Source organism: Culex pipiens, chromosome 2 (genome assembly GCF_016801865.2).
Source record: "Culex pipiens pallens isolate TS chromosome 2, TS_CPP_V2, whole genome shotgun sequence".
Lineage (NCBI taxonomy): Eukaryota > Metazoa > Arthropoda > Insecta > Diptera > Culicidae > Culex > Culex pipiens.
Window position 1 is genome coordinate 45,438,955 of NC_068938.1, and position 27,326 is coordinate 45,466,280.

At 35.1% G+C, this 27,326-nt stretch overlaps 3 protein-coding genes across 4 annotated transcripts in view; 1 reads left to right on the forward strand and 2 right to left on the reverse strand.

The window, feature by feature from the left end:
• Nucleotides 1–27,326, reverse strand: part of LOC120430668 (trissin receptor-like) — a 429,039-nt gene that overhangs the window by 153,065 nt on the left and 248,648 nt on the right. The window lies entirely within an intron of this gene.
• Nucleotides 15,477–16,275, reverse strand: LOC120416764 (uncharacterized). Its single transcript, XM_039578610.1, has 4 exons — nucleotides 16,158–16,275; nucleotides 15,928–16,092; nucleotides 15,715–15,873; nucleotides 15,477–15,655 (listed from the first exon to the last, which is right to left on the reverse strand). Exons 1-4 carry the CDS (start codon nucleotides 16,209–16,211, stop codon nucleotides 15,488–15,490), a joined length of 546 nt encoding a protein of 181 aa, XP_039434544.1. The 5' UTR covers nucleotides 16,212–16,275; the 3' UTR covers nucleotides 15,477–15,487.
• Nucleotides 23,585–27,326, forward strand: part of LOC120416773 (uncharacterized) — a 79,320-nt gene continuing 75,578 nt past the window's right edge. The window contains exon 1 of one of the 2 annotated variants that reach the window (XM_039578635.2): nucleotides 23,585–24,329. The gene's annotated coding sequence lies outside the window, so the exon portion shown is untranslated. The remainder of the gene's footprint in view (nucleotides 24,330–27,326) is intronic. The other variant, XM_052707997.1, reaches the window with a different exon arrangement.

Here is a 27,326-nt window from a genome sequence, read left to right on the forward strand (position 1 = left end):
GAAGCCAATGATTGTGTGAGTGACTTTGCCTAGCACTCATTCCTTTGTGTGTGAAACGAACGAAAGTAGAATGTAAAAATCAAGTTGTCGAGGTGAAGACGATTGGAATATTCTGTCAGCTATCACAAACAAAGTCAAAATTTCGCAAGCCCTGCTCCATGCACACACACAGACATTTGCTCAAAATTTGATTGAATATTGTCTTTTGCAAGTAGAACATAACCAAACTTTTCGGCACCCTCAGCAAACGTCAAATCAATACAAATTGCGGCCGGTTCGTTTCCGGATCGCTCCCGGACGGTTTGACGTTTGCGGAGGGTACTAAAAAAAAGGTAAACAAATCACTTCGTGCATCAACCATTGAATACGTGAATGTACACTAGGGTGCCCAAAATATGAGACTTTTTCTCGAAACTTCGCTCCACAAGCTGAATATTATTCCTTGACCTATTTTAGGACTCTGGGCCAAATATGAGCAAAATCGGTCAACATTTACCCATAGATACTCGAAGGTGAAGTTTGTATGGGAAAAATCGAAAAAAATGTATGGAAAACCCAATTTTCTTACGGTTTGGTCTGCACGGTGCGCTACTTCCATCCAAATATTCCCAAAAGTGAGATTCTCATTGAAAATTTAATGCTCTACAACTTTGTAGAACATACCAAAGCTGTAAAACTTAATCCTGAAAAGTTATTAGCGATTTAAAAAAGTCATTTTTGCATGAAAAACATTTTTTTCACCAACTTCAGGCTCGGGTATCAATGGGTTAATCTCAACCAATTTCGCTTAAAATTTGCACAGATACTTAAAATAACCCAAAAACCGTTGTGGAGCAGGGGGTCATTTTTTCTGGGCACCCTAATGTACACTCTCGTTCTAAATGACTCAAACCCGAAACTACTCAGAAATGAGTAAATGGGACATCTGTCAGATTTGAGTAAATTTCACTCAGAATTCAACGAAAACTTTTAACCCAGATCTGAGTGAAATTCACTCAAATCTGACAGTTGTTCCAATTACCGTAATCTGGGGTGAATCGGGACTACAGTCTGAATAGGGACAGCAGTTTTTAGAGCACTTAAAGCTTTTAAATTTGGAAATGGATGTGCACATTTTGTTGGTGTGAGTCTGTTCTAACCGAAACCAACCAGAAAAATCACAATATTTTGCATACAACATGGTTAAACTGCTGTCCCAATTCGCCCCATGTGTCCCAATTGACCCCAATTTACGGTACTCATTTCTGAGTAGGTTCGGTTCTGACGAAAGCTGAGTTATTTTGAAAATATATCTGGGAGAAGTTCATTTGTTATTTTAGAAGTTCATTTCTTGAGTGATTATCCTCATTGAGGAAGGCAAAAGCAGTTTTTTTAATTTGAAAAAATAGTGTTCATGTATGTTCATTTCTGAGAATTTTTTTCTATCGCAAAGTTCAGAAAATTTCCTAAAAATTAGTCAAAGAAGCATCGAAGGTTGGGCATGTGGTTGCTGAATTACAGTGGATTATTGGAATATTGATGTTTTTCAAGTCTCACCTAAACAGCTCCCATTATCTAGTGGCAATATCTCAAACAACAAATGGTCCACTATTGATTATTGATTAATTAATAATAATCCAATAAAAATTGAACATTTTTTTTTAATTTTTTGATACAAAAATTTAAATACAATTAAATGAAAACAAAACAAAAATTTAAATACAATTCAAAAAAGATTTTTTTTTATTGAATACTGACATTTTAAAAGGGCGTTATGTTGCATTTTTGCTATGTGCAAATTATTTTGGCACAAAAACAATTTGAAACAGTTTGAGTGAGATTTATTAAAATTTAACACCAATTTTCCAACAATTTTCTTTCAGTATTCAATTCGATTACTTAGAATATTTTTTAGATTTACATTTTTTAAATCGAAAAGCTGATTTTTCAAATGAGAACTATACTTTAAATGGCTTTATCTCTAGAACAGCGCATTTTACCAAAAAAGAAAAACTAAGGTACTTTTTTAATTTTAAAATTAATTTCAAATATTTTGAGTAAAAAATATGTTATTTTTTCAAAAATCTTTAATCAGTTTTTATTTGACTCGGCCGCAAAAAAATACCCAAAGTTGTTAATTTGAAAAAAACGGATTTTTTACGTTTTCCTGTAAAGCTATTTTTTAAAGTCCTCATTACAAACTACAACTCTGCCCAAGACAACAAATCGTTCAGAAAACTCCTCAAAAGATTCATATTTTCGAATACACACATACCATTTTTGTATGGACTGCTGCCAAAATTGTATGGAGTCTTGTACGGGTGAGCCACAAAATATAAAATGGCTTCTTTGGCCTACAAGGTTTGAGTCAAACCAAAAATGCATGAAAGGAGAATTGGCAAATTTGTATGGGAGCTGGTCCAAGGATGTACACGAACGGGGCCAACTTTTTTCGAAAGATCTCGCCAAGAAATAAAAAAAGTCTTCTGGACCAACTCTCAAAACCCCGGGGTTCAAAAGTTACAAGCTGTTGAAGTTTGAGCATTTTGGGTAAAAATGTACAAAAAATCGTATTTTCGCTATTTTTTAAATCATTCATAAAATCTCTACCCGGGCAGAAAGTCGCATCTTAGGATGAACTTAAAAATATCATGGACTGTTTTTGTGAACATGGCATGATTTTTGTTTGTTCCAAAAACTAAAAAATTTGCCGCCGAAATTCATGATACTTTTTATGTTCCTAGACAGTGTATCATCAAATGTTTTATTTTCATTTCTATTTGATATTTTTGGACTTAGCAGAATTTCGAAAATTAATTTATTTGGGACTTTGAAAAAATTTCGACCCGTCTATCATGAGATGATATTTTGATGTTTAATCAAGTTTTCGCTGGACTTAGAAAAATTTCGAAAGCCAAATTATTTTGGGACTTAGAAAAAATCGACCTCTTCATCATGAGATGATATTTTCTAGTTTTATCTTGTTTTCGCTGGACTTAGCAAAATTTCCAATGTCCAATTATTTTGGGACTCAGAAAAAATATCGACCTGTCAATCATGAGATGATACAATTATTTTCCATCATGTTTTCGTTGGACTTAGCAAAATTTTCACTCCTCCACAAAATGCCACTTTTGTTAATGGAAATTTTTAGTGAGTTTTTTTTCACTTTAATTTACTTTAAATACACTAGTTAAATTAGTCACATTAAAAAGTATTTTAACGCACATAAAATTTCATCGCAAAGCGCAAAAATGAGCCCACGCGCTCGCTCACTCTCTCTTCTCTCTTCTTTCGTTCACTGCTCGCACGCAACGCGCGAGACATGTCGTGACAGGAATCGGCAATCGGCAGACAGACAGCTTTTGCGTTCGTGGCGGGCTGGTTTGTTTACGTTTTCGCGCAGTAGTTTTCCGCGGATAAATTGTAGTCCGCGAATCGCCGCGGGTTGTGAGTACGTTCTGTGGCCGAGGGAGTGTGTGTTCGTTCGTTCCGTGGCGTTCGGGAGCCGCGATATATTGTGGTTAAGTGATTGCTTCTGTTTTGGTGGCTGGGGGCGAAGAAAAAGTTCCGCTCAGTGTTGGCGGATGCAAGGAATGTTCAGGCCAAGCAGCTGTCCCCAGAAGAGGAATCCTTTTGCCCTCAATGTCACTTGGCCTCCTTCCTCCTCCTCCTCCTGCAGGTGCTGTCTTGACACGGATCAACGCCGGAACGATTTCGGCGGATTTGACAGGACACGGGACTTCTCGGTGAAGGAAAACACAGCTGGTTAAGTTTGTTTTGGTTTTGGTGTCGCGTGATTGGAATCCTGGTTTGTGGGGGAACATTGTTTTCGCGAATGCGCGATTGTGTGCGTGTGTGTTTGTTTACGTTTGACTTGGTGAACGGGTGATTACAACTGGATGAAACTTTCTTGGTGTTTCCGGAGGGGGTGAGCGAGAGAAAAACTGACAAATCCGCGTTGGTGCTGGCTGCGGCCTGCGATTGTTCATGTGACTGTGTTTTGGGGTTTGTTTACGTTTTTAATTGATTGTTGTGAGTGTGTGGCAGGGACAGGGACGTGACAATGTGACATTGCTTCTATCCTTTAGGGGTGTCCGTGACAGAAGGAAGAACCTTTCTCTGGTTATTTCGGAGGAGGTAATCTATTGGGCGACTCGCGAGCAGTTTCCAGGTGAAGGTGGAGAGTGGAGTCCATCTGAGTCGATGGTACATGCTGGTTCTAAATACTTAGTAGGAAGAAGTATTTCAACGATTGTTTGACTCAGATAAGTATTATTTGCTTTCCTTTTCTATTTTTTTTTATAATATCATGTCAAATTATTTGATAAAAAAAACTCTGGACATTCTGTTTGAGAATTGATACTTTGTGTTTTGTTTTCTTTAACAGGACCACAACCTGGGCATGTTTCGGGACATTCAGCATCTGGCGTTTTGTTTTATTAGGCAAATTAGCTGCGATGCAATCGTGCTTTGGTTGGATGGATTTGAAGAGGATTAACCAGGTATGTACGAAAAATATTATTTTAAAGTGAACCTATCACTGTTCGAACTTCATTTTGTTACTCTTGCGAATATACATTTTTTTTTAAACTAAATCAATGTAGTCATAAAGTTTATATTAATTGAATTTAAACACCAAGATGTATTGATCACAGATGGCTTCGAAAATCATTTTCTGGGAAGTCACTAGAATATTTTGTGCGAATTATTGTTTTAATATTTTTTAAAGACGTTCTCGTAAAGAGATTTTTTTAATTTCACTTTGTTGCAGTATTATATTGGTATAGTAGTTGTCCTAAACTGAGATGAGGAGTACCTGTTTAATTCAAAGAAAGATTTTGGTTTTGAGCGAATAAATCAACTGAAGCAAGAACATCACCTTTCTTCAATATTTGATTTGCTTTTATTATTTCAGTGTTTTAAAGAATTTGGGCATGAATCGTTTTTATGTTTATAAATAGATTTTTTTAGAAGTAGATTATGTTAAAGTCAATGTAACTTTTTCCAACAAAAAGTTGTTTATATTACATTGAAAAACTGATGATCTATATAACTTGCAATATCAAATACAGTAGTTGTTCGGTAACTGGGCTGAGAACGTAGTCCAGTCACCGAATGTTGCTCGTTAACTGGGCTGAACAAAAAATAACGAGGGGACCACCGATGCATAATATTTTCCAGATGAAATATAAAAATAAAAGTTATTCAAATTTATTTACAATGCTTACTTTTCATGTTTCTTTAATTGTAACTTGAAATTATACAAAAGTTTGAAAAAAGTTTTATTATTTATTGAATATGATTTTTGCATCCATTAACCCCTCGGTCATTTTGGTTTGTTTTGATTTTTTGACGTTTGTCTGCTTTTTAACTGGGCTACAGCCCAGTTATCGAACGGCCAGTTAAAAAGCAGCCCAGTTAAATAACGCCCAGTTACCGAACAACTACTATTAAGTGTAATTTTATTTAAATATTTAATGAACCTCTTTAAATATTTTTTACATTTAAAAATATTGTTGACTTTCAGTACACAGAAAAAAAATGATTACCCATTTTTATGGTTGTAGTACCTGAACTCAAAAAATCGTATGAAAAGTGGGATATTGAACTCAGAAAATCATGATTTTGGTAAGGGTGTAAGCCCAATGCACTGTTTACAAAAAAATAGTCAGAAGAAGTTTTTTTCATGTCAAAAACTGTCATCTGAAAACATAAAAGAACTATGAAAACAAGTGATATATTGGTGTTTTTTTCTGAAAATATATAAATGTACTAGAGTCTAACTTATTTACATAAAATTATACTTATTGAACTCAGAAAATCATGTTTTTTAGTAAGGGTGTACTCAGTTCAGATAGCGCGATGCACTTTTACTTAAAAAATAAGCCCTTTTAAGTTTTCTGTCGAAAAATACCATCTGAAAATAAAAATGTATCATGGGAAGTTGCGAATTATGGATTTGTAAGATTTCTTCACAAATCACAACTTTTCATGATACATTAATGTTTCTGGATGATATTTTTACGAACAGTTTTTTTCAGGCAAAAACTTGAACCTGTCTTGATTTTTTTATGTTTCTGGATGATATTTTTTCGCACCAATTTTTTCAGGAAAAAGCAGAATTGGCCATGATTATTTCATGTTCCTGGATGATATTTTTCGGTACCATGACATGATATTTTGAAGTTCAAAATGTCAACTTGGTTTGATATTTTTTTGATATTCCGTAGAGTAACTCATGTTACATTTTATGTTTCTACATCTCTTAAGTCAAGCGTTCTGGAAACATGTCATCTTCATGTTTTTGGCAACATGACAAGTTTACCGTAAGATGTAATTTTCTGATCGGGTATTTTATTATGGATTTCGATCATCTTCACATCATTCGACGCGTATCAGCAAAAACTATGAGTTCTGATATGTCTTAGCATGATTGAAACATGACTTCTCTTGTTTATATCCGTTTGAACCGTTTGTGCAAGAGGCATACCATAGAAACAAGTCGAAACTTCAAGATTTTGAAACCGGATCCTACCTAGACTGCCTCAGTGAGTATGGACCCGGGCGGAAAGTGAGTTGGTGGATATAACTTCGAACTATCTTGGCTTGTTTATTCGCATCTTGCTGTAAACTCCTCGAGTTATGACGACTTTTGAAACCGACTGCGTATCATGGAAAGTATATTCCATGATCATACTGCATTATCTACAGTTGATATTGAGGTGTTAGTGGTAGTTTTTTTGGACTTAGCAAAAATTTCGAAAATTTTATTTTTTCCAAAATTCTACATCAACATCATGAAATGATTATTTTGACTTTATTTCAAATTTATGCTGGACTTAGAAAAATTAGCAGTCACTGACATAATTTTCAATTTCCGACACTAAGGAATAATTTTCATGAGCTGATATTTTAAAGTTTGATTTTATTTATGCTGGACTTTGAAATTTTTGCGTATATTTTTTAATTCTTTACTTTTTACAGAAAAAGCATTTTTTTGGGACTTAGAAAATTTTCGGGAGTTTGGAAACATGATAAATTATTTTGATGTTTATTTTTGCTTTGAACCAAAATTTCGGAAAAATCGACGAAATTACAGGAAATTTTTGTCCGATTTTTACAAAAACATCAGTTTGTTCCTAAAATAATGTCCCTAACAAAACGTCTTCATTGAAATTTTGAAATTCGAAAGTTGGTTTTTAATAATTATTGATATACCCCCTACAAAAATCGTTCCGGCACTTAGAAAATTTACGGGATCCGTATCACGACAAGATTTTTGGTAGAATTTATTTGATTTTTTGGACTTAACAAAATTTTGGCTTTCGGCCAGTAAAATATTTTCAACACTTAAAAATTTTTCGAGAACAGGAAACTGAAAAAAAAATTTGGGACTTAGAAAATTTTTGGGAGTTTGGAAACATGATAAATTATTTTGATGTTTATTTTTGCTTTGAACCAAAATTTCGGAAAAATCGTCGAAATTACAGGAAATTTTTGTCCGATTTTTACAAAAACATCAGTTTGTTCCTAAAATAATGTCCCTAACAAAACGTCTTCATTGAAATTTTGAAATTCGAAAGTTGGTTTTTAATAATTATTGATATACCCCCTACAAAAATCGTTCCGGCACTTAGAAAATTTACGGGATCCGTATCACGACAAGATTTTTGGTAGAATTTATTTGATTTTTTGGACTTAGCAAAATTTTGGCTTTCGGCTAGTAAAATATTTTCAACACTTAGAAATTTTTCGAGATGAGGAAACCGAAAAAAAATTGGGACTTAGAATTTTTTTGGGAATTTGGAAACATGATAAAATATTTTGATGTTTATTTTTGCTTTGAACCAAAATTTCGGAAAATTCGTCGAAATTACAGGAAATTTTCGTCCGATTTTTGCAAAAACCTCAGTTTGTTCCTAAGATAATGTCCCTAACAAAACGTCTTCATTGAAATTTTGAAATTCGAAAGTCGGTTTTTAATAATTATTGATATACCCCCTACAAAAATCGTTCCGGCACTTAGAAAATTTACGGGATCCGTATCACGACAAGATTTTTGGTAGAATTTATTAGATTTTCAGGACTTTGCGAAATTTTTGCTCTCAGCCAGTTGAATATTTTTCAACATTTTGAAAAATTATTTTGATAAGAAACATTACCAGGCTTTTTGAAATTTTGCTTTGGATTTTTGGACTTATGCAATTTTAGGAATATTTTCATAAACTTTTATTTTTAATTTAAAAAAATGGAATATGGAATTTTTCGTGATTTGGAAAATTATTGTGACATTTTGGCAATTCAACGCTTTCTCCACAATTTTTTTAATGAGTTTTTAAAGTAAAATAATTTTTCAACTTTGAAAAATCTTGTTTTGATGTAGGTGCGTATATTCCTGCAATATTACTCATATTTGTGAAGAGGAAGAAGGGGGGGGGGGGGTGTCTGAATTGTGGCGGGGTGCATTAAAAACCAATAAAATTATTTTTGGGATCAAAATCTACTTTATGAACTTGATATGATTTTTGGAAGATTTCAGTTGTTTGCTACTATAAACTCAACTTGATGTGGCATTGTTGGTCAAATAAACTCAACAAGATTTTTCGCAGATACGCCTCGAACAATTTATGTTCGTGGCCATGTTCGGTTATCTCTTAACCATACCCTGGGGTGAACTTGACTTGTTCGTGTTTTTACGAACATGGGTAGATTTTTCCAAGATGCAACTTTCTGCCCGGGGAAGGCTACAGTGCAATGTTGTAACAACTTATTGGGATGTTTTGAGTCATCCGAGAACTCCTTGGAGTTAAGACCAGTGAGTCTACCGCCATAACAAGCAAGAGGTCGGTGGTTTTTTACCGCTGATCATACCCGCATAGCTTCAGGGAGTATTTGAAATAAAAAATCAAATCAAATTATTCGCTCTACAGCATTGCCTTGGCGTTCTCGATTGCGAGATTCCTACTCGAAACTAGGTGTTCGAAGGCTTGATTGTTGAGGCAATTGCAAACCTCTTTTTACACCTTAGCTTCCATCCACCCCGGGATTCAAACTGACGACCTTTGGATTGTGAGTCCAACTGCCTACCAGCGACTCCACCGATTTGATTATACAAGTCCCATACAAAATATCGGATAATCGAGCCTGGATTGTACTAGCCCAACAAAGTGAGAGAGACCGAAAGAGAGAAGAAACGCGGAAGAGCGTGGTAGTGACAAACGTTAGGATCATCAAAGCGGGTTTGCGTCAGAATTTACTTTTTTCGTATTTCTTTATATGGAAACATTAAAAAATATGGTCAACTTGACAATTCTGTTTTCTATTGAAAACTTTTTAAATGAAACATGACAAATGATGAGCTTCAATTATATAATTAAGTCATTCAAAACCACCTGTAACAGCCTATACAAAGTTGAGCAAAATAATACGTCCCTCCTTCCACGAACCGACGGTATTTCAGATCAATTCGAGAGGATGGAGCATTCACGTGTGTGTGTGCGGCGGATAACGTGGCTTTCAAAGTTTGTCCGGCCGGCCACCCAGCCAGCTTCGGGATCAAACGGCGGCATTTGCCGAGCAAACAAATTGCATTCTAATTGGATCCATTCAAGCGGATTACACCACTCTTTCGGGGGCCACGTTGTTGTCGTCTCTTAATTGATGTTTGGGCTTTAATTGGCCGGGACCGTGGTGTAGGGGTAAGCGTGATTGCCTCTCACCCAGTCGGCCTGGGTTCGATCCCAGACGGTCCCGGTGGCATTTTTCGAGACGAGATTTGTCTGATCACGCCTTCCGTCGGAAGGGAAGTAAATGTTGGCCCCGGACTAACCTAAAAAGGTTAGGTCGTTAGCTCAGTCCAGGTGTAGGAGTCGTCTCCCTGGGTCCTGTCACGGTGGAGTCGCTGGTAGGCAGTTGGACTAACAATCCAAAGGTCGTCAGTTCGAATCCCGAGGTGGATGGAAGCTAAGGTGTAAAAAGAGGTTTGCAATTGCCTCAACAATCAAGCCTTCGAACACCTAGTTTCGAGTAGGAATCTCGCAATCGAGAACGCCAAGGCAATGCTGTAGAGCGAATAATTTGATTTTTTTGCTTTAATTGGCTTAAGCTTCTTTAATTGCACGGTGATGGATAAGGATCACGGGTGTAACTTAATGTGTAACAAGGGATTATCTCAACCGTAAACTGCTCGGTCACCCGAAGTGATTTTGTCCCATAAAATATGAGCTTTATTCGTGAGAATCTTCTGGGACATTTTTCCACTTTTTCGTCTTCATTTGCATACAGAATGATAAAATATCATTCCAACGAAAACGTGCTTCTGGTATAATTTTAGCTTTCCTCGCTGAGCTTACCGCCCCGTCAGTCGAAGATTCTGTCCAGAATTTCAATTGTCTCACGGCTTCGGACACGGAAACCTTTTGGGTTATACATTCCACTGCTGAGACGTTTTGGCCACGTTTGCCAGTTCGAGGAAATCCAATAAGGAGTGTGCTGCCCTGTGCTGCCTAGTGCTGCCTGGCCAATGCACGTTGAAAGAATTTTAAAACAATGTGAGTTCAAGACGACGACGAGCTACTTGGCTGAGGTTTCTGGTGGAATCAATGGAGAGAGAAAGGTTCCAATCGTAATCACCTTCTCGATAATTAGAGAGCTAATTACGAAATTGAATCGTTTAAGAAGATGGTAGTCACATGTTGGATCAGGGTTCTCTAAGATAGTAGTTGGAACTTTATTTTGTCTGATATTAACTACGTTTTAAATTACTGTCAACAGCTATTTTGAAATTTTATTTTTGTATTTTCTGATTTACCTTAAACAAAGAAGCCATTTTGCAAAATTAATTCGTCCATACAGGTATACAAATACAAATAGAATCTATAAAAATGAATTTCTGATGAATTTTTGTGTCCCTTACTTACTTTCTAAAAAATACTTCCCTTTGACATCAGTTCACCAAAATATTTAAAGTACATTTCACTGTCATCGAAATTTATTCTGGACCCACAAATTGTGCTCACAAAGCCCGTGAGTCGTCCGTTGTCGTCGACAAATAGCTTTTATTTTTTGTTCGTCCTCCCCCAACTACTCTCACCCGATGTGTGTGTGTTCTTTGGCCCAGTCATGGCACATGGTTAGAGCATTCCCGGGGTTTGGCGTTGTCGTTTCCTGCTCGAAAGCGAATGTCACTGCCATCGACACCCTCCCCCCCTTGACTCCAAGCTTTTGGCACGGAATGCCATCCGGAGGCAATTCCGCTGTCAACTGGTGGTCTTTGGACGACACCCCGCCACCCCGGCGGCTCTGGGAGATTCTTTTGGTTCTGTGTGCTCGAAATGAATGCAGAATTCAAGCCGATTTATTCGGGTGGAGCCACTTTACTGGAAATTTATTCATAGAGGAATTTGGCAAACTATTTGAATTTTCTGCAATAGTGTAAAGTCAGAAAGTTCGACCCAATGACTTCCAAGCCCCTCCGTCGAGACGACCAACCAATGTAAGTATGGAAATGTGCCTTTAAATCTGTTGGTCACGAGGCTAGTCGGTTGACCTGGGCCACGCTGGATGGAAAGCAGACAGGAAAGACACATTTTGCCACTGGTGGCACATTTACCGACTATACCTCGACCGACTGTTGCTGCTGGTCGTTGAGAACGTTGAACGACAATTTCCTGTTTCAATTACGGACTGGTACACGTCGATCGAAGCTTCGACGACATTGGTTTGGGAGGAAAAGAAGGAACATTTTCAAATTGTGAGTAAGTCTGGTGCCATGTAAATAAATGTTGAGCACTTTATGTTGTTTAAAATTAACTATTTAGTGAACATGGTGAAAATTGTTCATGAGTTTTTATCATTGTTTCTAATAGAGCTTTTTAGCTGGTTGGCGGCTTAGTCATGTTGCAATACTTCAAATGAAATTGTCTTTATTTATGCAGGTTTTTTATTGCCAAATTTTCTTTGTTTTTGTTTAAATCTTAAGAGGTCCGGAAAATGAAAAAATAAATACCCTAAGACTGGTTGCAACGCGGCTCTACTTTGTTCTAGCTGTTTCATTTTTCAAATAGAACTGAAACAGACCACCCGCAACGCGGAGTTGCAGTTTTATTTTTCGAGCAGTATTTTGAAACCGGAATAAAACTGCTCGACGAGTTTGTTTCAAACGTGAGACGATTTGGAACTGGAATAGAACTCAGTTTCAAAAAAAATCGGATATATAGAGATATCCACGTATTCTAACACACACACACACACTATGATGCTGTGTTAATAATCATACGCACACAATTAAAAGCATTTTTTTGAAACAACATTTAGATCAGCGCGTTGCGAGCACCGTGTTCTAGTTTCATTTCCGCCAGTTTTAAAAATTTAAAACTGCTCGCAATTTGAAACAATTATAAAACTTCGCGTTGCAACCAGTCTAAGGCGTCATCCATAAAGTACGTACGCTCTTAGGGGGGGGGGGGGGGAGTTACTTCAAGCTTTTGGCACAGAATGCAATCCGAGACTGTGACGTCAAGCTAGGTTTTTTTTAAAAATTATTGCATAATATTAATTCGAAATGAACACAATTAAATTAAATCCTCTTTTCTAAAATTGTTTGCTTACTATTATTTAGAAGTTCCGTCATCAGGGGTGACATTGGGTCTGGGGGGTGAGCTTGGGTCATACAAATTTCTGCTTTTTTGTATAACCCAAACTCACCCCCGAGACCCAATGTCACCCCTGATGACGGTATCACATTATAATTTATTATATAGTCACATTTTTTTTTCAGCTGGAACTTCAATATTTTGCAAATTCTTGCTTGATAAAAATAAATGCTTTGAAAGCAAGGTGTTCATAAGAAATTTTTGCGTGACCTAATTTATGGGTGACGCCTAAACTTACAGGTTTTATGATGGTTCTGAAAACCCTCATACAACCTATGGCCTAATTAAAGCCTAAAATGTTACTAGGGTAGTGACAAGGAACTCAAAATATCTATGAACCAGCAAATAACATAAGATGTAACATTGTTTGTTCGGTAATTGGGTGCACGTGGTTTATGGATTGTGATTTTCTTGTTTCGTGTGTAAAATGTTAGTGATTTTTAACTTTTTTTATTACTTCATAGTTTTTAACAATTCTAAAAATTTTAGGACTTAAATTAATTAAAATGATTGGGTATAAAATATCCAATATTGTGGGGTGCCAAAGGTCCTAAAGAGAAAAAATGGATGAAAGTGATTTTTTTAAAAGGTTTTTATAAATTCCTAGATTCTTGTCACACTTTAAGTCCCCCTACTGACGGTACTTCGCGAAAAGCAAGAAATCTATCGAAACTCTTTTTTTGAGAACTAGCAAATCAATAGTTCATTAATGTTCACAAATTAAATATTGCTTAAAATTCAGAGTAAATATTTTAACCACAAATGACAAATATATTTTTCTTAACTTCTCCTGGAACTGTAATTTGAATTTTGCCCGTACTTTTCTCACGCAATTTTGACATCAAGAATTAGAAAACTAGGCATTTAACACCAAACTGGGTTTTTGCACTTTAAAACTGTGCTACAAAACAAGCGAGCAGCCTCGACTGGCTTTGATTTTGTTTTAATGAAAATTCAATTTTTCCATTCCAGTTTGACAATTTGCATTGGTGCGATCGATAGCAATAATTTAGTGCAAAGTGCAAGTTAGTGGAAATTGTCCAATATTTTTCTTAGTTTTTGTTTTATCACTCGAGCTATCCTCTCTGATAAAATATGTTGATAAAACAATATTCGCAATCGAAAAAAAGGTCAATTTTGTTTTGTCTAGTTTAATGTAAAATGTTTAAGTTACAACCAGGGATGGAATAATCACAAAAAAATCAATTTCGCTAGCGAACTTTTTTCACCCGCTAAAGAGAGAGGAGGCAAATCACGCAAAAAAAATCGCTCCCGAAATTCTTCAAGAAAACCAATCTGCTGATGATTTTTTGTGAATTTCCTTGTCAGCACCACTAAAAAATATTTATTTCACTTTGTTTACACACATTGCCCATCTACAAAATGTGACAGGTCGTTATTCGACATGTGACGTTACACTTGCAAGTGTAGTAGTGAAAAAGATGTTCCGCCGAATAATCAAGATGATGATTTTTTTTAGATTCCTTTTACCGATCTTTCGTGCGCGAGAGAGGAGAGTCATGCTCCCTTCGGATTTTTTCTTTTGATGAACGTCCAATGATTTTCTTTTGATGATGATTATTCCATCGCTGGTTACAAGTATCCAAGAGTTAATTTTAGTTATTTTTTATTATTTTTTCCATTTATAACTTAAATTTTAAGTTTTAAAAATAGAAGTGGGACAACAATAAACTTTCTAGGTGTTTTCCTATTTTCCTTCATATTTTACCCACAATAGCTCGGCATCTATTGGTCTGCAACGTTAAAAACTGAAACCGTTAGGCAAACAGGAAAATTTAATTTTACCTTTTTTTAAAGTTTTTGTTCCCCTTTTCTTCAGAATCAAAGACGAAAATATTTTTTATCATCATGACCTGGGTGCAGAATAGTTGTCCGCAAAGCGGCCTCAATTTAGAACTGTCAATGCGGAACCAATTTACTGTTCGCATAATTATACCAAGAAGTGGCAAGTATTGTGATCGATCTATAATTTATTTAGTCAGGAATAAAAAAAAAATCGATGGCTATTGAGGTATTCGAAGTCAAAACATCTTAATAAGAGGGTTGAAATTGAGATTGGCATAATTCGTCGCTTAAATTTTATAATCGCTATGTCTCACGCAAAACCTATTTTATGACGCTCTTTTAAATGTTAGCGACGAATTATCAATAACTATGAATAGTACTTTCCAAATAATATTGGATAATCTTACTCCGATATTATCATTACACATCAAAGATACATAATCTCGGAACTTCCATTCGGTTGCTCTTCTGATTCACGAAATTCCACCCACTTTTGACACAATTTTTCATCACGTGGAAAACAAAAATAGGCCTCTTTTGGCCGCCCATCGTTTAGTCTACGAAGAAAAAAGTGCGAAGCACTTAATTTTTCATCGAAAACATCAACATCAACAGATCCAAAATGTTTTATAATAATTCACTTCAGCAGCAAAAAATATGTCACACTTGAGCTTGAACATAGCCTTCTACTTTGTTTATGTTTACAGCTGTAGTGCAGTTGTATTAGTGGGGAGCAGTGGGGAGCTTTCGAAAATCACGTTACGCATTCTGTCTTTTCAGCACCCAGATCATGACTAGTTTGTCAAAGAAAAGAGGAAAAATCGTACACTGAAATAAAAAAAATAGTACAAAATTCCTATATTCTAGGAATTTTGTCTCCTTTTCTTTTTTAGTTTATTTGTTACAAGGGCAATTATATATATTTATTGAAAGATTATCAACATGGTAAATGTTTTCTTGCTACCATTAAGTTGCATTTGCAGTGCACATTACTTTAAATATGTTTTAAAGATTTCTTTGAAGGTGTACCTTCTTCCATCTGCTACCTATACTTCTGAAATAGTGGTCGGTATCATGAAGCACTCCCGAGCGGGAAATCCGTTCCGAATAGTGGAAATTTCATGGTAGACTTTCCACTCTCCGATAAACTGCGGCGGCACGTCAAACACGGCGGCCATGTTTCCGATGTTAAGGTTGTCCAAACGTTCTACGTACTGCAATTGAAACAAAACGTTTTTCATTTGGATATTATGTGGAGGTGATTTTCACTTACGCCCGCCTTGATGGGACAGTTCACATTTTCCAAATGTTTGGTGTACTGGTACCATGGTTCAGAAGGCATTTTCAACACTGGACACAGATTTGGGATGTCACGCGAAACTATTCCGGGGTTCCATTTGCCCTGTTCCAAGCGTTCGGTGTACATTTTCCACTTGAATATACATAATTTTTAGAATTTGTTTCATTGCAAAATTCATCAACTTACCCTGGTGGGATCATTGTAACTCTTGTTAATCGTGACCGTTCCATTCAACAGCAGAGATCCATCATCTTGAGGCAAAATGCTAAATTGTGACATATCCATATCTGGCATTGGCAACCCATTTCCGCACTCTCTTAAATCTTCATCGAAGTCGATGGTGACGGTAGCCTGATAATATTGTTTATACTTAAGGTAAGCTAAACATGACCTATTTGAGAAGATTTAGTTCATACCTGATATTGAAGGAAATTTGATGTAAAAATAACTGCACAAATAAGAGATATCATTTTAACTGGGACCAAACTGAACTAAACACAAACTACACTGTTGCTTTCACATCAGACGAATGAGCTGAACAATGTTGGTAAGTTCATTAACATCACTTGAATGATAATATCCTGTACATGTACACAAATTTGTCCAATTAAAAATTATCTGATTTCACTCATGCTATGAGTTTTACTCAATAAATCTGACCGTTATTCATAATAGAAATACATTTTATGATTTTACAACACGCACACTTTGTTATGAACTTTCATAAAAGATCTCATTCGTGTAGGATACTTATCATCTAAACAGTTTTGCCAGCCAAATACTAATCTGAAATTAACCCAATTAGAACTGCTTACAGGTCGTCTACACAGAAAAAAAAAGTTGAATTTTGGAATGTTGAAAATTTGGTAGGTTGAATATTACCTCTTTATTTGTGTAATATTACATAAAAAATGTGCAAAAATGTGAACGTGATGAATATTGATCAAAAACTGATGAAAATTCATCATTTTCTGGGGTAAAATTTATCATTTATTTTGCCACCAAATCTGTCACCATTTCCTGATGAATATTACCATCATTTTTTTTCTGTGTACTTAATTAAGTGATAGCCTAATGTTCAAACCATAATTTGTCTGAAAGTCTCACTTCCAACCAGCTCCCACAATAAACCGCCCAAGTTATGTTATCGAAGTGGGTGAAATATGATGCTACCGTTACCACTTCCAATCCAAATATCTATTCCACAAATTAATTGTCTTAAAAGCTTGGCTTCGAATTGATTCACCCAAACCCCCGTTGTGTTGTCCTCCGCGCTGTCGATCCAAATTTGCTTGTCAATCGATTATGCTAATGTGAAGTTAAATAATTCCGAGAAAGGGTGCCTCAGTTAATTTGATTTGCTTGACCTCTATTCACCAATCAATGCTCCCCCCGGCCGACTAGAGAAACTAGAGGCCACAGTCGCCGTAGGGTGCCAATTTTGCTTGTGGACTTTAAAGTGGACGATACCCGACCATCATGGGTTTCCAGTTAAACATCACTATCATCGAGGTTTTATTCCATTTATGGTGATATCTTTAGAGTAACCCTACAAATGTTTACCTTTTTAGTCGACGGTCCTTTAAAGAAATGCTGAATAGGTCGAAAGAAGCTTCACTTCGCCCAAATGTATAAAATTAACTTTGTGGACAGTATTACACGCTGGCTGGCTTCAGGGTGTCACATGTCGGAAGCTAACAAGAGGCATTTTAATTTAATTAAAACTTTTCACAGATTCTCCCCGCCCATTTACACTGTGAAGCTTCGTAACTTAAGGTGTGACTTTGAGTTTTGTGCCGGTCACAACTTTGAGCTGAAAAGGTCCAATATTGGCTAAAGCTACGGTATTCCCGTCGATCTCTGAGTGGACTCCAGCCGGGCCTTAAGAGCTCACCACAAATGGGCCATGCTCAGTCCAGAAATAAAGTAACAAACTGTTTATGGTCCAATTTGGATGCTGTGAAATTGCCACAAAATTTCATTCATTATGAGAATAAACTAGTCAAGTCCACTGATGCGCAATACACATATTTTTTTTTTGGATCTAAAAAAGCCTCTTTTATTAAATTTATTGACATGGAAATTTATCTTGATTTAAACAACAACCGATTTAAGGCTATAATAAACAATAAACAACAGACAACCCCCGTTATTTAACACTACATTATTGACAACAAGGTACTATTATTTTGCATCAAGATTGTCTATATCATGCTTTCTTGCCATTATGTATTTAAAGATTTAGAATTTGATTGCTTCGTGCATTTGTGTAAAATGGGCGGACCAAAAAATCCAGGATTGTGAAAACAAATGGTTTGACAGTTTCATATTGTATATTTTAGACAAAAATGTATTTGCGTCAACAGATCAACAAGATCAAAGGGCCTCTCTGAACCAACTTCCCCAGAAAGGGCATCATCCGTAGGATTAGATGTAACCGAAAACCATCCTCTATAGTTCAGCCAAAGTTTGTTTATTAAATTACCTAGCTGACCTTTCGCGTTAAATCATTCCCCAAAAGTCACTGTTTCTGTTTAAACCTAGGTCTGGGGCGCTATCACTAGAGACAAGTTGACATGTGGTCGCAAGATCATTTTTTGCCTTCAAATTTCCTCACAAAACTTGATTAACGGTATTATTTTGTGTCCATTGACCAAATCGGTGCCGACTTACGGTCCCATTACATAATTTTGCCTTCCTGTGTGCGCCCATGTGTCCGAAATACAATATAATTAACACTGTAAAAAATCAATTCTACTCAACAGTTAGATAGTTGAGAAATTCCTCTTGAGTTCAAATGATTAATTTTTTAACAGTGCAACTAATCAACCCGTGCCACACTACCGGGGCCAGCAGCTGTTTCCCTTCGCGTGGCCACCGCGGCCAGTCGTCGATCGATCGATTTGGCATTCTCCGAATTCGTTCATGCCCGTTAGTTTGCCACCCAAAACATAAACCAACTTCATTCACATTAACAACCACACACCGACACGAGTGTATAAACACGCAGTCGTCACAGAGTTGGTTCATTTATGCTTATGCTTGTCGTTTGGGCGAGCTTTCTTTGGCCACCACCGGCGACTTAGTAGATGTACCAACGACCCGTGGCAGCAATTTGGTCGTGTTTATGCCCAAACCACGATAATGATGACGATGCCGGGGTTGATGAGGTGGTGACTACAAGAGCATTAAATCGGCATTAGTAACGCGGGTTTTGCGGGGGTAAACACGTGTGCGCGCCAATGCAGGGCTTTTCTTTGTGTATGTAATCGGTGTGGAGCTCGGTCCATTATGCCACGGGATATCGACTCCGGGAGCGATGAAATTTGGAAAATGTGGAACGAATTACAGCTGATAGAGCTGGATAGAATAAACATTAATTCCATGAAAAGTGTTTTGTAATATATAGAGGGCAAAAAAAAAAAAAAAAAAAAACTCAAAACAGTATCAAATGTAGATTTTGAATTTATATTCAAAATGTTTCGAAAATAATTCAGTCTCATTAGATTTTTTTAGATTTCGTTGATAGTTTCATTTTTTTTTCAAGTTCAAGATTAAATAATCTCTATATTTGTCTCTTTTTCAAATGCTGGTATTGTCTTAGTCGTAAAAGGGCGAACAATTCTTTTGGACATATTGAAATAGGAAAGATTATTTTTCGGAAATAGAATGCAAATAGAATGTGTGAATCTCGGCTAACAAGCAAAAAAAAAATACATTCTTTTGACCATTATCACAAGAATCTAGTTCTTGCATTTTCTAATGGTTTTATTTATTTATTTTTTTCTAATTTGGTCTTAATTTTTTTTAAAAACCTCTTCAAAAGTTATTAAGATTTTTTATTTTTGAAATTATTTTTAATGAAAAAAAACAGAAAATTTCGCAAAAGTTTCAATTTTTAACATTGATAAAAGGACCAATACTTTCCGAGATATCATCAGTTAAAAATACCCGGTTGAGCAATTCTCTACGAAGAAAGCAATTTTTTTATTTTAGTTTTTGCATTCATATCTTTTTATAATTTTTTTGGTTTTTTTCCCTGTGATCATAAAATTATTTTTTGTTAATTAAAAAAAAAAATTGCAATCGAAAAGAAGATTGTTTGGTAAAGTGCACCGTTTTTGAGTAAGGTACACTGCTCCTGATCGCATAATTTGCATTTTCTAATAGTTTTATTTATTTATTTTTTTTCTAATTTGGTCTTAATTTTTTTAAAAACCTCTTCAAAAGTTATTAATATTTTTAAATTTTGAAATTATTTTTAATGAAAAAAACAGAAAATTTCGCAAAAGTTTCAATTTTTAACATTGATAAAAGGACCAATACTTCCCGAGATATCATCAGTTAAAAATACCCGGTAGAGGAATTCTCTACGAAGAAAGCAATTTTTTTATTTTAATTTTTGCATTCATATTTTTTTAATTTTTTGATTTTTTTCCCTGTGATCATAAAATTATTTTTTTGTTAATTAAAAAAATTGTAATCGAAAAGAAGATTGTTTGGTAAAGTGCACCGTTTTTGAGTAAGGTACAGCCGTTTTAAAGATTTTTTTGAACGAAAACATTGGTCCTATGGTTTTGAAACCGAAAATGAAAGTTTTTCTTTAAAAATAAACTTTTAAACGGCTGTCATTCAGAAACGGTACACTTTATCAAAAAATCTCAAAAGTTCTTTTCGTTTAAAAAATCGATTTAACAAAAACAGAAAAAATAAATTGTAACTCGGTTGATTCCATTCCTTCAATTTATATGACTTTAACAATGTTTTAAAAAAGTCATTTTTAAAGAGTCACTTTGGCTGTATTGTTTACTAACCTTTCCTATATTTTAGGTGAAAAGAAGTATGCAGTATTTTTTGTAATTTCCAAGACTACCCAAGTAGCATTTGGCAACATGATAAATTTGACTAAGTCCAGTTTTTGTTTTGTTATGCTGTAGAAACATAAAAATGACCTTTTAGCAACAATACGTTGCATTGTTGCAAACCTTTCGAATTGAAAACAATTTTGCAACAATCCATTTCGTTTTGTAATCGAAACATATTGAAAACTTATTGGTTCCATTGTTGCAACATGTGACTTAGCCGGATTTGTGTGCTAAGAATAATATAGAAATCAAAAATCCTTAGATACAGTTCAGCCCAACCATTTACCCTTTCATCAATTCATCCGTGGCTCAGTGGTAGAGGCAAGGTGTGAAGATCTGAAGGTATCAGTCCATAATCCCGACCGGGGCACTTTAGTTTTTTTTTTGTCTAAAAAGGTTTTTTTTTGTTTCGCACAAATTAAACGACAACATAACGGCAACATCATGACAACACAACAAACTACTTTACCGACATATTTAGACAAACAAATTGTTTCTGGAACTTCGTCGTAACAAAGTTGAAACAAGCGGCTAAATGTTGCCAACACAAAATTTTCGTGCGCTTTTTAGGGCACCACGAGTGTTCTAACTATGTTGTGATAGCACATTTTGGGTGTTACGAAATAGTTGCATTTAAGGATCCGCAACAAAAAATGTTACTTGGGTACCCAAGTAGCATTTGGCAACATGATAAATTTGACTAAGTCCAGTTTTTGTTTTGTTATGCTGTAGAAACATAAAAATGACCTTTTAGCAACAATACGTTGCATTGTTGCAAACCTTTCGAATTGAAAACAATTTTGCAACAATCCATTTCGTTTTGTAATCGAAACATATTGAAAACTTATTGGTTCCATTGTTGCAACATGTGACTTAGCCGGATTTGTGTGCTAAGAATAATATAGAAATCAAAAATCCTTAGATACAGTTCAGCCCAACCATTTACCCTTTCATCAATTCATCCGTGGCTCAGTGGTAGAGGCAAGGTGTGAAGATCTGAAGGTACCAGTCCATAATCCCGACCGGGGCACTTTAGTTTTTTTTTGTCTAAAAAGGTTTTTTTTTGTTTCGCACAAATTAAACGACAACATAACGGCAACATCATGACAACACAACAAACTACTTTACCGACATATTTAGACAAACAAATTGTTTCTGGAACTTCGTCGTAACAAAGTTGAAACAAGCGGCTAAATGTTGCCAACACAAAATTTTCGTGCGCTTTTTAGGGCACCACGAGTGTTCTAACTATGTTGTGATAGCACATTTTGGGTGTTACGAAATAGTTGCATTTAAGGATCCGCAACAAAAAATGTTACTTGGGATATGCCTCTACGCATTTTTTTACAATTCAAATAATAATTGTGCCATTCTATAGCATAAAATGTAAAAAAAACGAGCAAATATTTGAAAAAGTGACTGTAAAAATATGAAAAAAAAAAATAGATGGGCAAAATGTAATGATAGGAGGTGGTAGAATAGGCCAAATACTACCAAAAACAAACATAAACTAAACAAGATAAATGCAAATTAAAATACTAAAAATAAAACCAGAAAAACATAAAACAAGAGTAAGTAACTTTTTTCGTAGAACAAAAGTTGCTCAAAATGACCTCCTGAACACGGGAAAAATAAAAAAAATCGAAAAAAATTGAGCAGTAGAGGGTTAAGCACGATGTTACCTATAGAAATATTAAAAATTGTTGTATGAAAGTATTTTTAACAAGGAAACTTTAAACTGTTGAAAATTTTCTATGTTGCTCGAAAGAATAGTTTTAACATTTTTTTTCAACATAGCTCTGTGAAATAATAAAATAACGTCAAGCTTGTTTTTGAAGTATAATTATTTGATCAGGCATTTTTTGATCAATATTGATAGGAAATAAGAATGAGAAGATATTCAAAAACAAACCCGAATTTAAAATTGGACAATCTCATCCAACTATCCTAAAATCAGAAAATGTTATTACCCATGAGTAATACCAATTTATAAAAAAATTTAAAATTATTTTTGCAGTTTAAAATTAACACCACTTTTGTTTAAAAAAATGAAAATACATTTATACAGTTGAAAACCGAATTATGGAAGCGGTTAAAACCCTTTTTTTCTTTTTTGATGAATAAAAAAAACACTTTCGTAATTTTTAGTAAGCTAACGAATCGGCCGTACAATTTACAAAAAAAAGTTACTTTCTAAAAAGTTACGCGGCTGACAAACATTTTCCCGATTAATATCAAATCAAAATAAAATAAGTCAGAAGAAGTAAAAAAAGTGGTATAAAAGAAAAATTGGTGGGTTAAATAGATGTTTCACTGTATGCAAAAAACGTGTGACAACTTTGTGTGTAGCAAGTCCATTAACCATATAGCACAATCCACTTATCTCGTACACACCTGTTGTGTAGAATCTTCTCTCACTCTCAAAACTCCATCCATTACCATATCGTTGTCACCAGACAAATATGCAAGACCTGTTCTGGTGTATCGTTTCTTGTCCAGCGATTCCTCACGGCTCGTTCTGCCACTCTGTATCATCTCCTTCGCTCCGCCAGCACAACGCTCTGTGCAATGTTTACAAATCTACGCTTCTTCTTTTCCCCCGTTTACGTGGTGATTCGCGCGAAGCCACGTTTATCATCGCACCGTCATCGTCAATGACTATACTCCAACTCCACGCTAAGCCGATTCATTCGCTTGCTGATTTGAATGAGTCAGCAGCGTCAACAAACGGTGGACTGGCCGTTTCTTCGTCCAACTTTCAGTCGATGGTGGAGTTCACGTGTGAGTACAGTGAAACAGGGTTAGTTTGACTACGACCTCGTGTGTTTGCGTAGATACTGCATCGATTAAAAAGCGTCGTTCAGCTGAGATTGCACTGTAATACGAGACGCTAGACGCTCGTTGAGCCTAGCTATTGCTGACTCCGACTCCACAAAAGGTAGACCCCGGGTGTTCATTCGATGACGGGCCTGGACGACCGTCGTCGCCGTTGGATACCTTATCGCGCGCGCCATTCGCGACTGGTTCGTAACGCGTACGGACGTGGTTTATGAGTGCTCCCGCCGGGGAAAGGTCGTCGTCGTCTAGTTTCGGTGTTTAGTCCGGGAATTTGGCAGTGGACATCGAAGGGATTTACTGGATGCTGAGTCGGTACCGTGCGTAGATTCCGGTACATTACACGAAACGACCTGCCTGAAGTGCGTGGATGATGCAGAGCGGTAAGCCCGTGCGGAGTTTAACCAAGCGCTAGAAGAGCGTAGAAGAGCTGGCCATCGGCGCTTATCAAACGTTCGTACGATTGCTTTGAAGAGCTCAGAAGAAGCGAGAAAAAAAAAACTGCTTGCGAAATTGGAATTTAAGTGAGATTGTGCAAGTCGACATCGGGCGGAGAATCGATTGCGGTGGTAACCGCCTGAAATTATGGGTTTTGTGAAGTAGGGTGCACGCAAATGTAAGCCAAATGTGATAAGAAGAATTGCCCCTCAAAAAAGTGAGTAGTGATTCAACATAATTAGTGAGTGGTTTCAAGCAGTTCTTGTGTTCCTGCGAAACGAATCGTTCTGTGTGATACAATCGATCAAAGTGCTAACTAAGGAAGGTCAACGGTTCATCAACGAAAATTATTGCATATCGTTAGCGCGGATATTTTGGAACCCATTCGGCATCGACGGCATCGCCGGCCTGGTCATCAATCAAAACTCCGCGAAGCAATCGAGCGGAAAGGTAGGTTTTAACGCCACAGACAGTGAGGGCAAGGGGACGGCAGCGTCAGGTGTGTAGTGGTTTCAGTAATTAATTCGTGTATGGTGGGAAATTAATTGTTGAATTAACACGTGACTATTGCTACCACAGATTTTGGGGAATGATGTTTTGATTTGTAATATTTGCGATGGCTTCATTTTTTTCAAATATTCTTTGAAGTTTTCGAAGTCATTTTCAAAATCCTCATATTTTTTTTTTGATTCTCTTTGTTGCGTTGGGTTCGCATAAGTTTAAGGAAGGTTCTTACGCCAAAAAGTTACTAATTTGGCCACTCTGGAACCGATTCCGGAAAACCTGCAGATTGTATGGGAAAAGTTACGTAAAAACAAATTTTGATCACAGGAGGCTGAATAAGCAAAAAAGTTTAAAACGTCAACAAACGAAAAAAAAAAAGGCAGAACGAAGTTTGTCGGGTAAGGCTTGTAATGGTTAAAAAAATAAACCAGAGATTTTTTTTAATAGGTCCTATAACAATGTTTCTCAACCAGTGAGGAATTCCCCCCCCCCCCTGGTGAATGAGGATACAAAAGAAATCCAATGTTTTTGAACGAGTCTGCAATAAAAATATGATCTGGTACCGTAAAACGGGGTGACTTTGATAGCCGGGGTGACTTTGATAGGTTCGCAATTTTTCAGCAAAATGAAGAGTACAATTAAAATACTTACGGAAAGGTTTAGAATCATACTGACTATGGTAAGAAAGTATTCAAAGTACCTCAAGAAGAACTGTTCTAAAAATTTTGAAAAGTTTAAAAAGTTAGTTAACTATAGTTAGGAAAATATTGATGAAAGTCATCATTTTTAACTTCTCAAAGTGTCATGATTTTCTCAATGAACATGATTTTGAATCGGAAAACGGAATGCATTTTCGGATTCCTTGGACAATTTTCCACTAGGAGAAGGTTAAGTAAGTTTGTAAATAATAAATAATATGTGTTTTTGAAACACAATTAAAAATATCTCCATATTTATAAGCAATTTCAGTTGTACAAATTTCATGTAAAATGTGAAAACTTGTGATTCATGCTTCTAATTCAGTATAAAATGCAATATAAATCGATAATTTTATAAACAAAACTAGTTTTAACAAATTTCAGGCAAAATTCCGACTTTTTAACAATTTTACCTAAAATTTATATGTATTTTGTTAAAAAGCTTATAAACTTAGTTAACTAAATATAAACATTGATTTTTTTTTCTTAAAAACTATATCAGCTACTTTAGTGATGGTACATTTAACGTACAAATAAAGTTTGAACATCTTAAATATGATTTCAACCAGAAAAACTATGACTATCAAAGTCACCCCGGAATTTAAACTAAGAATTTTTAACGTAACTATTTTTCTAAACACTATTGAAAAAACTTTTTTTCCAAAATAGTGCATGGACTTTGTGTGGCCTACCCCAGTACATGTTTTAAAAATAATAATCTTGAGAAAAACCTTACCTGTTGGAAAATATTCCAAAAACAAATTGAAATCCTATCAAAGTCACCCCGGTTTACGGTACTTTCTTTAAAACTTTTATGCTTACAATAATTTTTGATCAATTGTATGAGAAATTATTGGATAAGTCACAAAAGCAATTTTTATTTCCTCATATTTAATTTTTATAACTGACCTAATAATAATATAAAAAAATCAAATTAATGGGATGATTTATAGAACTGTAGAAACTAATTGAGAAGGATACAAGTTGTAAAACATAACTAATTCAATGAAAGTAAAATAGTTTTTAAGCATATTTTTAAAAGTTTTTATGATTTCTTTCTTAAAGATATTTTTTTAAATGAATTTTGTGAGTTTTAAATTTAATTGAAAAAACGTTTAAATAGCAACAATTGACTGCTAAATTTCAAAAGTGACAGTTTAGGTCAGTGGTTCTCAACCTTTATCGTTCCATTCCCCCCTTGACTAATTTGCAAGACCTTTATTCCCCATCCCTTGAATTTTGAAAAAAAAATCAAATATAACCTTAGACTCAATGTCAATGGATTGACGTTATCATTTAAAATCAAAAAATATATACATATTTAAAAACACAAATTTTCATTTTATGAAATAAACTGAAAAATGTAATGAACAGTTTCTGTTTGAATTAATGCCCATTTAATGAAAACCCATTTTTTAAATTTTTGTTCATAAATATTCTATGCTAGATAAAAAAAAACTGTACTGGAATTAAACCTTAACACATTAAAAAATACGTAAAAAAGTTTTATTGTTCATGTTTTAAAAAATATTTGAATTCTTTAAAACTAAATAATTTGATTACAACCACTGCTCCTTGAAAAATATAAGAAAATATTTGAAAAAGTAAGGATTGAAAAAAAATACTTGTTCAAATGCGATATAAATACTACCAGAAATTATAGTTTAATTTATTTTCAAAAAACTACTAATTTTGAGAAGTGGGCACAAATAATAACAATCTCTTTGAAAATAAACTCTAAACTCTAAATTTAGGAAAAATTTTGAAATTTAAAATTAGCTATTGTTTGAAAAAAAAAAAACCCCCAAAGTCAAATAAAAGATTAGCACACCTTTTATATTTTATATCTTAACCGCTTTTGTGAGAAGCTTAAAAAACATCCACAAATTATCATGTTCAGAATCGATAAGTCCTCCCCAATTCGATACTTTTAAAGAAAGTTTCAAATATGGATTTTTTTTTGCAAACGCGTTTAAAGGTCCTCATTCCCTCCCAAGAATGGCTAAATTCCCCCCCAGGGGGGAATTCCTCACCGGTTGAGAAACTCTGGTTAAGGTACTTGAATACATTCCAAGCAAGGTCGATAATTCTATGGACGATAATTCATTTTTTGAATCTATCTAAATCCAACCATTTTTACACTAATAATATATTTATTGATATTTTTTTTATTATTGGCATTTTACCACTTTTGTCTTGTTTATCGATAATGTAATAAATTAAAAGTATAATTACTCATCAATTT